The sequence below is a fragment of the Centruroides sculpturatus genome, unplaced genomic scaffold (genome assembly GCF_000671375.1).
Source record: "Centruroides sculpturatus isolate CEXI.00-Female unplaced genomic scaffold, Cexi_2.0 scaffold309, whole genome shotgun sequence".
NCBI classification, from domain to species: domain Eukaryota; kingdom Metazoa; phylum Arthropoda; class Arachnida; order Scorpiones; family Buthidae; genus Centruroides; species Centruroides sculpturatus.
The window spans coordinates 283,890-300,719 of NW_019384521.1; the positions used below are offsets into that span (position 1 = coordinate 283,890).

Here is a 16,830-nt window from a genome sequence, read left to right on the forward strand (position 1 = left end):
TTTCGCAAATATCACTGGACTATATATATTTAAAAATTATTTTTATTTTTTTTTATTTAAAAAGATGCTTAATATTTCAAAATGTTTTTAAATTAATTTATTAACTAAAGATCTTCTAAACTGAATTTTTATTATACTAAATGGAACAAAATAAAATGGCATCAAACTGTACTAGAGTGGAAATTTCAAATTACATGTATGTTCATTTATGTAAGTTGGCATATTAAATGTCATAAGAAGTATTTTATATTACTTTTAAATTTGTCCCTGTTTTATTGAATATTCCTTGCATTTTAAAATCACCTTTCAAATCTGTTTGGTACAGAGAAAAGTTTTTTTACATAAATATTGGAACATTTTCCATTTTGCAGTTTCTCTTTCAACTCATTGGCATTACTAATTTTGTTTTTGCATGCATAACTCCTGTTCATGTCATAAATGTTCAATGACATTAAGACTGTGCATATGTATCTACTGCACTATTTTGGACAGTTTAAAAGTAGCCACAAGCTAACATTAAGCACCTTGTGTTTTGGATCATTGTTCAGTAAAATTTGGAACTGTTTAAGAAGTCCATATTTGAAGTAAAAAACTTGAAAACTAGCAAAACAAATATTTAAAAATACATATATTGGTCAATATCTGAATCTACAAATACTAAAATTTCCAATATCCGAAGCAGATTACCCAAGGCTAATGGAACTGCCATTACCTTAACTGGCAGTAAAATATTTTTGCTGACAGTTATGGAGTGTGGGGTTTTTTTCTAGCTATTGTTTCATGGAAACTATGCCTTCTCAATATTCTACAAATTGTCTCTGGATTGACTAACTTTCTAGTTTTAAATTGGCTGGTTTGCTTTAGACACAGAGTACTAAGTTTATGATCCTGCTTGATCTGTATAACAACTCATCTTTTGTCATTGCCATTAAGTAAGAATTTAAGATTTCATATTGCTTTGTTGGGGATATGATCTTCCTCTTTACATCTTTTTAACAATACTGCTCAGTTGAATAACTGACAATTTCTGAAAATTCCTCTCAATTTTTTCAATAATTGAAGTTGAAAGTATATTACTGCAATAAAACTGCAGTGTGTTATTGATAGAAAACTGAAGATACCATAGAATAGTAATTCTGTTTTTAATTATCATCTTATTTTAATAACAATTTGTTTTTTTTTCTTAAGTAAAAAAAAACAAAGTGAATTTTAAGTTATCTTAGAACATAGCACATATACCTGATTAACATTTTTTTTTAATTTAGCTGAACTACAATATTTAATTTTACTCTCTTTAAATATAGATTTTATAAAAACTTCAGCAAAGAAAAAATTTATTTACTGATTTCCTTGATAAAATTAAGTTTGATTTTGAACTTTATTTAAAATTAAAGTATAGATATTCAAATATTAAAAATATATTGGGAAAATATTTCTAGTTTAAATTTAAAAATTTGATGTGAACAGAAAATTCACAAGGAAAATGTGAAATATCAGTATGCAGATCACACCATTTCCTTGCAAAATATCACATCAGTATCAAACTTGAACTTTTATTTTTGACTGTTTTATTTCCTAGAACAACATTATGATCTTGTCTCTCATACTTTTTGAAAGTTTTGCTTTATAAGCATCTGGAATGATATTTTCACAAAGCATAAAAAATTTTTAAAAAAATTGAACTAAAGTTATAGATGATTAATAGAGATGATATTGGCAAAAATTTATCAAATGATAGAATATGATGGCATAAACTGTCTTATTTGAAAATGTGTGTATTGATGTATTTAGGAATGTACAGTATGTATAGTACTGTACATATGATTGTTAATGCATTACATTGTATCCTCTCAAAATTCATCTATTTCAGAATCCTATTATTTAAAAAAAATTAAAACCATTATTTACTAGGAAGTAAGATGACAAAGAAAAGCTTTCTATATATCAGTGTGGTGAGATTTTATTCTTAATTCATAATGGAATACAAAATATTATTATTAGTGAGTCCATTTCATTTGATTTCAAATCTAAAGAATTTGGTCTAGAATCTTTAAATGGCAAAGTATAAATCTTAAATTACATTAAGTAATGCAGAATAAATAATTAAATATATTCAAATTTCTCTAATTTTGAATAGAAAAGCATTACTACTATTAATAATCTTTATAATTTACAATTAGTAAATAGAGCAGTTTTTCTTCACTTATTCATTTGTAACTTAACCAGATTCAATACAAATGAATCTGGTTAAGTGATTATCTAAATTCTTTTTTTCTTTTATTAATTATATTTAAAATATGAAAATTTTCAGTGATGCAAACAAGAACTCCCTTAGCATCTTTGCAAATGAATTCCCTGATTAATATATATATTTTGTGTTAAGTTAAAAATTAAATCNTTTAAATTAATTTATTAACTAAAGATCTTCTAAACTGAATTTTTATTATACTAAATGGAACAAAATAAAATGGCATCAAACTGTACTAGAGTGGAAATTTCAAATTACATGTATGTTCATTTATGTAAGTTGGCATATTAAATGTCATAAGAAGTATTTTATATTACTTTTAAATTTGTCCCTGTTTTATTGAATATTCCTTGCATTTTAAAATCACCTTTCAAATCTGTTTGGTACAGAGAAAAGTTTTTTTACATAAATATTGGAACATTTTCCATTTTGCAGTTTCTCTTTCAACTCATTGGCATTACTAATTTTGTTTTTGCATGCATAACTCCTGTTCATGTCATAAATGTTCAATGACATTAAGACTGTGCATATGTATCTACTGCACTATTTTGGACAGTTTAAAAGTAGCCACAAGCTAACATTAAGCACCTTGTGTTTTGGATCATTGTTCAGTAAAATTTGGAACTGTTTAAGAAGTCCATATTTGAAGTAAAAAACTTGAAAACTAGCAAAACAAATATTTAAAAATACATATATTGGTCAATATCTGAATCTACAAATACTAAAATTTCCAATATCCGAAGCAGATTACCCAAGGCTAATGGAACTGCCATTACCTTAACTGGCAGTAAAATATTTTTGCTGACAGTTATGGAGTGTGGGGTTTTTTTCTAGCTATTGTTTCATGGAAACTATGCCTTCTCAATATTCTACAAATTGTCTCTGGATTGACTAACTTTCTAGTTTTAAATTGGCTGGTTTGCTTTAGACACAGAGTACTAAGTTTATGATCCTGCTTGATCTGTATAACAACTCATCTTTTGTCATTGCCATTAAGTAAGAATTTAAGATTTCATATTGCTTTGTTGGGGATATGATCTTCCTCTTTACATCTTTTTAACAATACTGCTCAGTTGAATAACTGACAATTTCTGAAAATTCCTCTCAATTTTTTCAATAATTGAAGTTGAAAGTATATTACTGCAATAAAACTGCAGTGTGTTATTGATAGAAAACTGAAGATACCAGAACTTACAAAACTGATAAATTTACAAAAACTTGTGAGGTTATTCTCATACTTGACATGTTTGGTTATGCAACATCAAAAATTTACTTTAAAAAAATTTAAATAAATGAATGTCTATTCGAGTGATAGCAATTCAATTTGTTTTCACTAATTTCCAGTATTGTTTATTATCACTCACATAATTTTTATAAATTTAATTTATAATAATTTTACTTCATTTATCTGGTAATTTTCTTGTGCTTTATGAACAAATATCCATATGATTCACTGCACATAAATTCATTTTCATTTCTTTACAAGCTTATATGTAAAATGTGACAGCTAGCACAATAAGATCTTGTATACATTTATTAGAAATGCAAATAATATAATTAGTGTTATTGCAACATCTGAACTTTTAAATATTTTTTAACTGAAAAACATTTATTAGTAAATCAGTTTTTGTACAGAAGTCCTCTTACTTGTAGTTTAGGTGACCACCTCTCCAGGTTTTCACACCTCATCTTTGGACTCTAGTCTTATGATAATCTGTTTGGGTTGCATTGACTTTAAGGCACTAGTAAATAAAATAATAAATAAAATTTTAGTGCGCTATTCTTTGCAGTAGTTGTCTTTTTTTTTTCCTACATGCACATAAATAATACTTCTGTAGATAAAAACATATGAATATATAAAACAAGTTTGATTTGCTGTGTTGGGATTTGTTAATCATCATCACCTACCAGATGCACCTGGGTCCCTTAATATGTTTTCACACCTTTGTTGCACATTTGGGCTTACCCAGCCTCAGTGAGTGAAGAGGAAGGGGAAAACTGTTTGTCCAGTGACCAATATACTGTGACCATGGCCACATGATCATTAGAGTGCAAGTGGTGATTACCATGACTCAAAATATTCTCCAGTTTTACAGAGCTTCAGAGGTAGTCATCCTACTTTTAGTTTATTGATTACATTAAAATTGCTTCAATAAAACCTTTCAAATTATTTACAGCATAATCTTTGTAATATCCTCTCTCAATAAACTTTGCAAACATTACTTTTTGCTTCAGCAATTATATTACTTCATTTTCAAAACTTATAATAAAGTACATTTAAGATAAGATGTGGTGTTCAAATGTTAAAACTAATTCAGTTTATTGTATGATGGGAAAAAAATGTCCAAAGAAAGAATAAAAATTGTCTCATAAATTAAGAAAATGATAAACTTAGTAAGCATTAAAAAAATAGACATTAAGTGATTGCAAAATACTATTATCTAAATGCATATATAGATACTATAGTCAGAATGTTTGTTAATATACCAGTTACAAAAAATTGATATTTGTTTTTAATCACTAATTTTCTAATATAAAAATAGAAAGATGCCTAAATAAATTTGTACAGTAAATGACAAACTTAAGCTTCAGATAAATCTGCTTTAGCTTAATATGCTAGTCATCAGAGTTCAAAAATGCTTTTAAGAAATCCTTACTTTTGATTCCTTAAATAAAATTCAAACTGCTTGTTATTTTTATATAAAAATGTTTTATTTGTATAACTTTAACATGTGTTTCTAAAGCAATAAAGTTTGTAATACTAAAAATTCAAAATAATCTTGAAATTAAAAAATACAATTCATAAAAAGTAACAATTAAATCTGGAATGCAGAGCCAAGTATTCAAAATCCCAACACTATAGGTCAAATCCAGAGAGAGGTCCTTTCCTATCCACATAATGCCTTATCTGATATATCTATAAGCAAAAAGAGCACTAACTATGAAAATAATTGTGATAGCAATAACTATATAAATTATGCAATTCAATGTTATCAAAACTTATATAAAGTCTGCTTAAATCATCTGTAACTTAAGTTATCCATATTGACAACTAAAAGTTAATGATAATCTGCTTGCTCCATAAAATCAACTTCTGCATAAGATAATGATTTCTTTTGCTATCAGGCTAAGTGAAAAATCTTAAATAAAATTGAATTTCTATTGACTTTAAATTTAATCTTCATACAGAACTTGACCATCAATGTATTTTTATAGATATAATTCATCAAGCTAGTAAATTTACAAAAACAAGGGATTTTCTATGTCAAAAACATACTGAAGATTAAAAAGATGCATGCATATTTATACTGCACAAACAGTATAAATATGCATGCATCACATGAAATTGGATTGTTTCAATATTTTATACTGTATTAAATAATTAATACACATGTCTTTCTGTCTATAAAAAACTATATTAGAAGTGAATAGAACTATATAAAAGGATAAAAAAAAATAAGCAGAAAATGAGGAAAATATATTTAAATAGTTTAGATTGACATAAATATTTTATCTATCAATAGAATGCTGACAACAACCTACAAACGTTATATAATTTTTTCCAACTATAAAACACCAAGTACCAGGAAATAGATCTTTAAGAGGTTACATTCAATTTTTAAAGCATAGGTAATATAGTTTGGTAGTTTAAACAAAACAAAAAAGTAAACAATAGGATACTAAAATCATACAGTTGAATCTATAACAAACTTCAAGTGCAACAATCCAAAGATCATGAATGGAACTTCAGAGGTTATAAAAAAAAATGCAAAGTGGTATTTATTAAACTGGGCACTATCATAAATCTTATTTAGAACAACAATGAATTGACAAAAGTACTATATTCATATTATTGTTATGCCTAAATAGCATAGAGAAAAGAAATAACCATTACTCAGAACCAAACATACAAAAGTTCAAACAATTATAAAATATTTAATTGGATATAAACTAATTCATTTCATTAAACTTTGATAAAAATCAGTTGTTAGTCTTTGAATAATTAATCTTATTACACAGCATGATATGTCTTTAAAAACATGTAATTTATTATTTATTTATTTTATTGTAAATTTAAATGTCAATTGAATAGTGCAAAAATAGCAATAAAAAAAAGTTTCACCTATAAAAATTAAAATTTTTAAAAATAACCCTTAACTTATGAGCTATTATTTGTTTTATATCATACTTTTAGATGGTTAGTTTCGGAATTTCGGAAAGTTTTTTTTTTTTTTTACATCAATAGAAAACAAACTCCAATATTACTTGCAATTTTATTTAATTTTTTAGTGTATATGGTTTAACTTCTAATTGATCAAATCAATATGATCAAGGAATGATGTCAAATCCTTCTTGATCAAGAATTTATATTTGACTAAGGAACATATTAAAAAAAATTATGGTTTACATTGTACATTATAAAAAAAATTAAAAGTTTTAAAATCAGCGGCCAAAAATTTATAAGATATTTGAAATTATTTTATTTTTCTCACAAAATCTGTATTTTGCTGGTATTATTTTTTTCACCAAACCATCTTAAACAGCTTTGAGCAAGACAAAAGATTGAGACTGACCTTTGAGTAGGACAAATCAGACATTAGGTTAGTCAACAGCAGAAACAATGACCCTATTGTTAACAAGGACTAAAGTATTTATAAGACAATTTGACAACCAAATTCACATTATATGATAATAAATTGTTGGGAACTGTGATAGAGTAACAGAATATTCCTGTTATTTTAATCTCTTGAAAAGCACAATTTTCCATCATTAATACAGTACATACATTTAAAATGTTTTAAAATTCTAGAGCAATTTTACAATGTCTGAAATAAACAGATAGCAGCAAATATTTTTATTGCTTAATAAAAACTGTGATAAAATTGTGTAATATTAAAAACTATGTTTAAACTGAAAGTAAAAATTAATTAAACCTGTTATAAAGTCGACATATTCCAACATAACATGAAAATTATAAGGAGTTTATACTTAATTAGAAATACTTATTTAGAATATTTGAAGCATAAACATCACAGAAAAAAAAAATAATCTTTTTAAATACTGTACAAAGTCAAACATAAAAAATGATCATAGAAACAATTTAATATAAACACCAATAAAAACAAACTTATCTTTAAACTTAAACATAAATTCATAAGTTTTTGAAATAAAATATCATCTACAAGAAAAAAAAAAAATTGTTTTACAAGAAATATTAAGTGATCAAATCTTTAAACAATTTATCCTATAAAATAAACATACTAAAACTATAGAACAACATAATTATATAAAAAATATTTTATAATAAAAAAGTGTGAAAATTTTCAACAGGGAATATTTTTTAGGATATGCTCCAATTACTTTCTTAATGCATTTGGCAGTCATTTTCTCAAGATCCAGAAATTTCATCTAATCATTAGTGACTAAAATTTTTTTCTATATAAAAATAAACTTTGATAAATTCTTATTTTAAAATGATTTATTAATGTCAATGGCACCATAATTGGACTTATTTATATACATAATTTCATCCATCAATGAAAAAAAAATTCCAAAACATTATATGACAAATTAGAAAATAATTATTTGAATCGATGCAAATATTGATAAAACACACATCATTAGAAGCCAGATGGTGCAATTTTTTTAGCAAGAATATGAAAGAACATCTGGTAGCTTACTCATAAAATATTACACACTATATACATTAAGCATATCTCAAAGCAAAAAACAAAAAATTCTATTTAAATATCAAAATCAGAAAAAGTCACACCCAATTTCCAACAATGCATTCAGCAAATTAGCATTTTAATTAATGTTGTTGTAACTTTACATTGCTAGAAAATCAATAAAATTCTATTTTAAACCTAGGAAAGATTTATATGACAACTCATTACAAAAAATATATGTAATAATATAGACATAAAAACCACAAACAAAAGCTCTTAAAATCTTTTTATACTCATGATACAGATATCTGTAACAATAGTTTTTTGTTGTTACAAAACTATGTGAATTATTCTTATATTAGCAATTAATTATGTAACTTAAATTTACTAGTGTGAACATTTATAGATTTAAAAATCAATCATCTAATGATTTTAAAGATATTAAAAATTTTTTTAAATCAGCAGAGCATAAAGTTTATTTACACTAAAATGTCTAAATGCAAAGAAACATTACAAAAAAGTACATTTTTAAAAACAGGATTGTAATTTTAAAATATATCAAAACTTTTTGTAATGATCTATACCAAATCATTTAGATCTAGCTTATCATCTGAAATGGTACAAATATTAAAAGACACTAATCAAAATTTTTTCTAATCGTCATCACAGGCAGTTATCACTACGATAATCTCAATTAGCTCTTATCAAAAGTTTTGAGCCCTTGGTTGTCATTTAATCACATCTAGCAATTAATATCAAAAGAATAGAACATCAAAAGGCAGGAACTGCTAGTGTGTAATTTTTATTTTGACTCTAAGTACAGATGATGCATCATTAGTTCTGCCCGAATGCTAGTGATGTAGATAATCTATTGATAACCGATTAATTTCGAACCCACCAGTTTCCAGTCTCTCTTAGACAATACAGAATGAAACATCTATCTAAAACACATGGGTACACCAGGTGTTGGGTTCACAGCTATACCTAGTTCCTGCTGTTAACACTCCACTAGCTCCAGGCTATAAAATTTATCTTTGTCAAACAGACCTATAAACCAAAAATAGTTAAAATGAACAAATGTTCCGTTAAGCTATATTAAAAATAAATTAATAAATAATAAAGAAAAAAATGCAACAACGCAGGTTAAGAAAAATCCCGTTAGAAACCTTATGAATTCTGGAAACCTGTTAAAATATCCTAAGGCAGCAATTCTAATTCGTTAAAAAACGAACAACATACTGCGTGTGACGATGCATTTATCTTATTTTCATTTACAGAACCCAGAATTTTTTATAGGATATATTTGTCCCGGGCGAGTCGTATTTACAGTAACGAATCAACTATTCGAATTTTTATATAAGATTGGTGCTGTTTTTCTGCTGTAAGCTGCATCGTAGGAGAAAAAAGGATCATACTGCATGCGTGACCTTTATCAGTCGGTAAAGCAACGAAAGAATAGACACGTGCAGCTTTTATCATGGACGAAAGATAGTTGTGTAGATCTATTAATGATGAAACGCTGAATGAGTTTAGTTAATAGCCATACCTAGAATTATCAGCTAGAATTAGAAAAATAAACAAATCTTATATGAATTAAGGGTGGGAATTTTTCCCTCAATAGCAAAGAATTGCTACGGTGCGCTTGGATTCATTAATGCAAATCTACAGTTCCTGTTTCAAATTATTCCCGTTATACTACGAAAGTGAATAAAGAGCGGGAGAAAAAAAATCTACAGAATGTATTGTTGTCGGTAAAATTCCAAATGAGAATGCGATCTAGTACAGGAAGAAAGTAACGAAAATCCGTGAATTGATGTTTTTCTATAACATCTAATTGAGAAAATTGAATAAAACAAAACAGTTTTTATGAATAATTTTAAGCAAAAACACTATAAAATTTGAAAACTTAAAAAAGTTACAGTACCATTACGTAACGCATTTAGAATTTAAAAAGACCAATCATTAAAATAACGCTGTCAAAAAAACAAAAAAAACTTGCAGTGCATGAAAACTTTGTATTCAACGTCTTTAACACGTTAATTTCATAATTGTCGCACTTGGTTAAAAAAAACAAACTAAGCTTTACACCCCTAAAACGTTACGCGTCTACACAAAGTTTTCACACGGTGTGAGATTTTGCTCTGTTAAAACTATCCAGTACATAATCTTTGTAGCTACGTTCATAAAGAGGGAAAAACGTGAAATACGCCGATATCGATTGTATCAGGACAGAACAGACCAAGGTCGCAACACCAGAACTAAAATTGCTACTCTTAGTGATATAGTTTTCTAAACTGTACAGGATGTTCGCATGGCCGAACAACTATTCCGTCACTATACACACAATAGCCACTGATGCAATATCCTGTCCAATTGTAACTACGGTTAACCTTACAAGTTTAGAAACTTTTACCTATCGTCCATCAGATGATAAAATATTTTCCCCACCCCCAAACTATCGAAAGCAATCACAATTTCTCACGGTATATAGGTAAAAATCCCATCTCTCAATTTCCCTGTCAGTTTAATTCCATCTTTACGCCAATCTTTGGAGCGTGGAAATATGTTCACCATTCATCAAAATATAATAATAAAAAAAAATGGTAAAGTTGATGTTACGTATACGGGTCAACGTTTCAAACGGCCGATGACATACGAATTAATCTATAGGTAACTTAGAAGTAAAAAATATGCAGCGCAAACAGACGTAGCGCATCTCATCGCGTGTGCGATCTGCGCTACGAAACTGCAAAAAAATCGATATCAATAGGGCTGTGCTTTTAGTACATTTTAAAATGGGACAATTAAGCTCTAGTCACTAGAAAAAAAAAATTAAAAGCTGAAAATAGCGCGGGCGAACAATGCATGATAACGATATTGTAAGTCGTTGATTGCATTATAGAAAAACGGGAAGTCGAATAACATTCAGGGACGTTTTTCAATTAAAATATTAAACTTCCTTTAAACGCAGATTGTATCATCCAGTAGAATTTTTTTTTTTAAATTTGATCTATAACAAGAAAATATAGATATATATGCGCCTTATTTTACTGTGATCAATACCAGACAGGTTGTAATGTAACCTGCGTATTAAATTTGATATATTACTGTTGACTAAACATCACGTGTTCTACAGAAATAAAATCTACTCTACATAAAAGAATATTAGTCATATTTTGAAAGCAAATATTTTATCACATTGCAGGAGGTATGCACAAACTACAGCAGTATCGTTAAACAATATCTGTATATTGCAATGAAATCAAGTACTTTTACATTAATAACTATAACGATAGTTAATTAAAATAATTATATTTAAAAAAACAGCAGGATATCAATATTCAAATTTAACACTTATTATCCAACCTACAATCACAATATAATAAGGAGGTATATTTAGTCTGCTGCTTCATTTTATTTAAATTGGCTAAATTTAATAAATAATTGTCCTTGAAAAATCTAGATAAACCTGTACATTTCATATTTTAGCTTTTTCCCTGATAATAACTGTTAGATGTACTGTACAATTAAATTTCTAATCATAAAAAAATTAATAAAATCATAATCTTAACACATTTTTTAATATCCAAATATCAGTAAATGTTTAGTTATAAGTAAAAAATTCGTTTTATTTTTAAAACTATTATGCATAGATTTAATCAAATTTACATTTATGCATAATAGCATATTTACATTTCTAAAGTATATGATAACAAATTTTAAAAACTAACTAAAAGATTTTTTATTACACTCTTGCAGATGGTATTCACAACTGCTCTTTGTTCTAATTTTCAGCATTGTACACATTATCTTGTGGATATTAAAGTAAATGCAACAATTTTTTTAAATACATCAAAAATAACTACAAATCTATATGACATTTTATACATGTTTAAAATTAAAATGTTAAATTTTAAGCACGTATAAAAGGAAATTACAATAGATTTTTTTATAGTTATTAATTAAAATAATTCACCACAAAAATATTAAAAAACAACATTTTGAAAAATTACTTTTGACAAACTTAGTTCTGAAAAGTTTTTTGGGATTGTTCTTCAATAAAAAGAAATTCTATAAATGATTCTTTTAAAAATGATAATGAAAAGTTCATATATAATTTAAAGTGAAAAGAAATTAAATCAGGAAAACATTTTTTAATAAAATTTTTAAATTATTTCTGGTAACTGCTAATTTAATTTTAGATAATGTTATCTGAAATTTATTATAATAGTAATACTGACATTTATTATCTTTTTTAATACTGTACATAAAAAAAATTTAAAGAATAAATAAAAGAATGCTATTCATATTCAAGGTTTTATGTAATCAACCATAAGCTGGAAATCAAAAGAACTGTACATCCATTATAGAATTATACTGGTACATGTGTAATTTATGGAATTTTACACAAACATTCATGAGTAAATTTTTAAATTATCAAACTAAAAACACTAAAATGAAAAACAGCATTAAAAATTTAAGGATGTTTAAAAATTTTATAAAGTAGACAACGATAATTTAAAATTGTTACAATCATTTTTTTTAACTGCATTATATTTTCTTTTTTAAATGGTAAAAATAATTTTATAGAAATGCATGGAAACAAATTAGAGACTTACTGTGACTTCTGTAAAATATATTTAAAATTAAAATTAAAATTATCATTTTCTTTTTATACAATGAAATATACTTAAATCAAGTTTTATGGACTATACTGACTTAACATTTTTGTCAATAAAATTCAAAAATATTTTTTTTTATCAATGAATAATTAAATAATCACTGAAAAATTTTTAGCATCTTATTTTAAAAATAAAATTTTGGATTTTGAAATGCAAGTTTTTTTTTTTCTTACAGGTATCTATTTTGTAAACTTACATATCCATTTTGCTATTACATCTTGAATCAAGTAAAAAATAAAAGAAATTTCAAAATAATGCTTTTATTGTTTATATAAATAAAAGCACAGTAGAAGTTTTTAAGTAATTTTGTTTATTTAAATTTTATTGACATTTTTAATAAAATTTTATAAAAAATCATAAAAATTATCGTTGTTGATTTGGAATATCATTATTATGAAAATAGATTCAGTATTTCTATGTTATGCAAATTAAAAGATAAAAAAGTTATCCAACAGCTGAGAATTAATCACTTATCAATATGTTTAATGAATGAAAAAAAGTTATAGAGGAAACAATTTTATTATATGTTTTCTAATCAAATTAATTAAAATTACTTACTATCTTAAGTGACTACATTCAAAATTCATATATTAAATGTAAATTAATAAATGAAAGCAAATACTTTTTTTAATTAGTAATTAGTGAAGTATCATTTACTTAAAAATATATTAATCTGAATTACATAAATAAAATTATTATTTAATATACAAATTTAGTAAAAAAGCAGGAAATAAATATATATTTTTGATGTTTTTTGGTATAAGATCCAATAACTCAGACATTTTCACTAAAAATTGATCTGATCTAAATTTAGTAGCTTCACATTTGAGTACTGAATATATTTATTCAAAATAAATTTTTCTTATAAAAGAATTCAAACCAAAATTTTATCAAATCATTAAAAACAATATATAAAATACTAAACTTAGAAGATATCGTAAACATAAAAGATGACAAAAGACACTCGCTAACAATACTGTATAAACTGAAGAAAAAACGATTTTTAAATCAGTTTTTTAGTACAGCAAGCTTCAATGAAGCATATTATCATCATTATTATTTTAAATAGTTACGGTTCCACATTATTATAAGCTAGAACAATTGAAATTCTAAAGCATTTGTTGCTCTAATTGCTTTCATATACTATTCTTCCTATTTAAATATCATCTGCATTGAACTTTAGAATAAAGAGGGATTTATTATACTCATAAGTATTTTAGACAGATAATATTTTCAAGTGTGTTTCAATATTTGAAAGCTTAAAAATGTAATTCTATAGTCAAAGTCTATCAAACAAGACACCGAATTTAAATTTTATCTCCATATAAAGTGCATTATGTTGGCAGTATTAAATCACAAGAAAGAAAGCTCTTTGACAGTTAATTATATGAAAATTACATTTAATTAAATAAAATTTTAGTAAATATTTTAGGTGTATCTTCCACATATTTCACAATATTCTAGGTTAATAACGCTATGAAACTAAGAGAAACAGAGAGAAAATTTAGGTCTCCTGTTCCAGTCAATGGATATGTTCCAATTCTTCTTGTGCCTTTATACCTGCACAGGTGATCATCACAAACAAAAACAAAGCTAAAGAACGTAAGTAAACATAAATACTCACTTTTAAAACTTCACGAGATTCTTCCATATCTCATGTTGACTGACGTCGACTCTAATAAAAGAATGTTTCTTTATCCATCATTTAAATGACGACCGGAAACAGCCAGCTGCTCTCTCGAACTGCCGCCATCTTTTGAACGACTTATGTGCGCATGCTCAGTCTGCTGTAGTTAATCCTACACGATTATGGAAATTGCACTGGATCTAACTGCGTCGCCTATTCGATAAATATTTAAACCGATAAGGAATTTAATTTAATTGTATTTAATGTTTGGAATATTTTAAAATTAATTTTAATATCTTTGATTTTTAATTTATTTTTTGAATGCGACATTTTATTCATTTTCCAATCGCATTTGAGTTTTCCATTATGTACTTTTGTATACGTATTGTACTGTACAGTACGTCTTTTGTATTGTGTAATAATATCGCCACCTGGTAGATATAAATCGCGACCTTGAAATCAGAACAATTAGATTGATAACTTGATATATTTACCAACAATTTATTATTATTTTTATTATAATTATAATTACGGTAATAGATGAAAATGCAAACAGTATTTCCATTCATATTAATTTAAATATATTATCAAATTATTCGCATTCTATCGCTTTACGTCTAGCACAAATAGTTTGTTGCGTACAATTTCACGTAATATTGATACATTTAAAGCCGCAAAAATGAGATATAATTTACCAATTTAATCAAAATAATCACAATCAGCATCTACTAATAAGCAATAAAAGCTTGGACGGCCATCCGGAAATCGGAAAATTTCTAGAGGCGACTGTATGACTGGTCCCTTTATATTCACAGGTGTCGATCGAATAAGGACGGGTCGAAAAATCGCCAGAAATTTTTCGGGGGTGGTCCGTTCCTTACCACCCGGCCGCCACATCGTGGGCCTGGCCGAACCCATAATGGGCTAGTGTCCACAGGGCGGAAAGAGTTTTAAAACAATTTACAGGTGACGACGACAAACAATGGAGTACAACTATAAAAAAATTGGCCAAAAGTAGAATTTTTGAAGCAGTATTGAGTCGCGATTTAACCATTGTTTAGAACTACAGTCAGGGACGGAACCAAATAGGGACTAATAGGGCTTAAGCCATGGGCCCCGAAGTATCAATGGCCCACAAAAATCGAATTATCATAAATTTTTAATACTTTTTCATTAACAATGGGCACTTATCGTATAGTAAAAAATAGTTAATATTAATAATATAATAATAATGATCATTTATAGTATTATTTGTATAAACAAAAAATGGGACCCCACTTGTTCAATATTAGTTGCTATTCCATAGTACTTAAAACGTGTCAAAAACAAATCTCTGGGATATAATTTCGTTGGAGCATCGTTTGTATTATAAAACTGTGTGCTTATTAATTATTCGACACGAACTTGATTCCTGGATTTATGTAAATTACTATTTTAAATGTAGCTTTTGAAAACCATTTTAAGATATTTTAATTTCAATTTTTGTTTAGAAATTATATCTTATTATTATTACTATTATTATTATTATTTTATATTTATTGTTGTTATATTTCCCAACTAGTTTAATAATTCTATAGTCCAATAATTCTAACTTTTATTAATTAACAAAAAAGCAAATTTGTTCAAATAAAAATTAATATATGTATTAATGATAAAGAAACGAAAACTACCCTAAAATATTTTGGTCAACTTTTGAATATGAAAACTCCACTATGCGTTGGTCCATGTATTTCTGGCGCTGATTGATCAAGTTCCATTCATAATGGACGTCTTCGTGATGAAATATAAATTTGCGGGCGGCGAGTATGTCCTTAAAGGCCTGATACATGGGCGCCAACTTGAAGGGGCTGTAACCCATTCGGATTCTTAGAGTTAGTACTATTACCTGATATATGGATGTTTCTTAAATGTTTTCTCAGCTAAAAATGAAAACATTAGTGAAAAGTAGCATGATTATGGTTGGATAAGAGAGAGATTTGCATCCCAAAAGCTATTTTTGGAGTGTTTCTGATATCCATGTCGGACCATCGAGAGGGAGGGAGAGGTAGGAATGCATTCACTGCACTGGGACACAGTTACAAAGAATGTAATAATAAAGAAGAAGAAACTCCTATTTGTAAAAATTGCGTGGAGACTTACAAATACTAGTCACAATGCAATAGACCACATATCCCCCATTTATCAGAAAATTAAAAATATAATCATTGCAAAAACATACTAAGGAACAAAAAATTAAAGATAAAATTAGCATCCTGCAAATAAACCTCGGCAGAGGAAAAGACGCCACCTAGCTGCTCTCGATAAAACTTCAAACCTACGACGTGGTCCTTATACAAGAACCATATTGTATCTAATATATAATCGAGACGGGTTGATAATAATAATAATAATAATAATAATAATCAGCGCAGAGCCCAAACGGTTAGGAGTTGAAAGTTGAAATTTGGTACACAGATAGGGTACGTCACGAAAACGCACACTAAGAAGGGATTTTTCGAAATTCCCCCCCGGGGGGAGAGAGACAGGATTAAAACTTCTATATACATTATGGATATGAGCCAAACGGTTAGGAGTTGAAAGTTGAAATTTGGTACACAGATAGGG

The 16,830-nt window shown here is 26.9% G+C and overlaps 1 protein-coding gene across 2 annotated transcripts in view; it reads right to left on the reverse strand.

Moving 5' to 3' along the window:
* LOC111622748 overlaps positions 1-16,830 on the reverse strand; it is a 55,236-nt gene that overhangs the window by 25,738 nt on the left and 12,668 nt on the right. Inside the window, exons 2-3 of one of the 2 annotated variants that reach the window (XM_023365170.1) lie at positions 14,224-14,439; positions 3,896-3,990 (exon numbers count right to left, since the gene is read on the reverse strand). In XM_023365170.1, the coding sequence (XP_023220938.1) occupies positions 3,896-3,937 (42 nt within the window). In that variant the 5' untranslated portion in view covers positions 3,938-3,990; positions 14,224-14,439. The remainder of the gene's footprint in view (positions 1-3,895; positions 3,991-14,223; positions 14,440-16,830) is intronic. The other variant, XM_023365171.1, reaches the window with a different exon arrangement.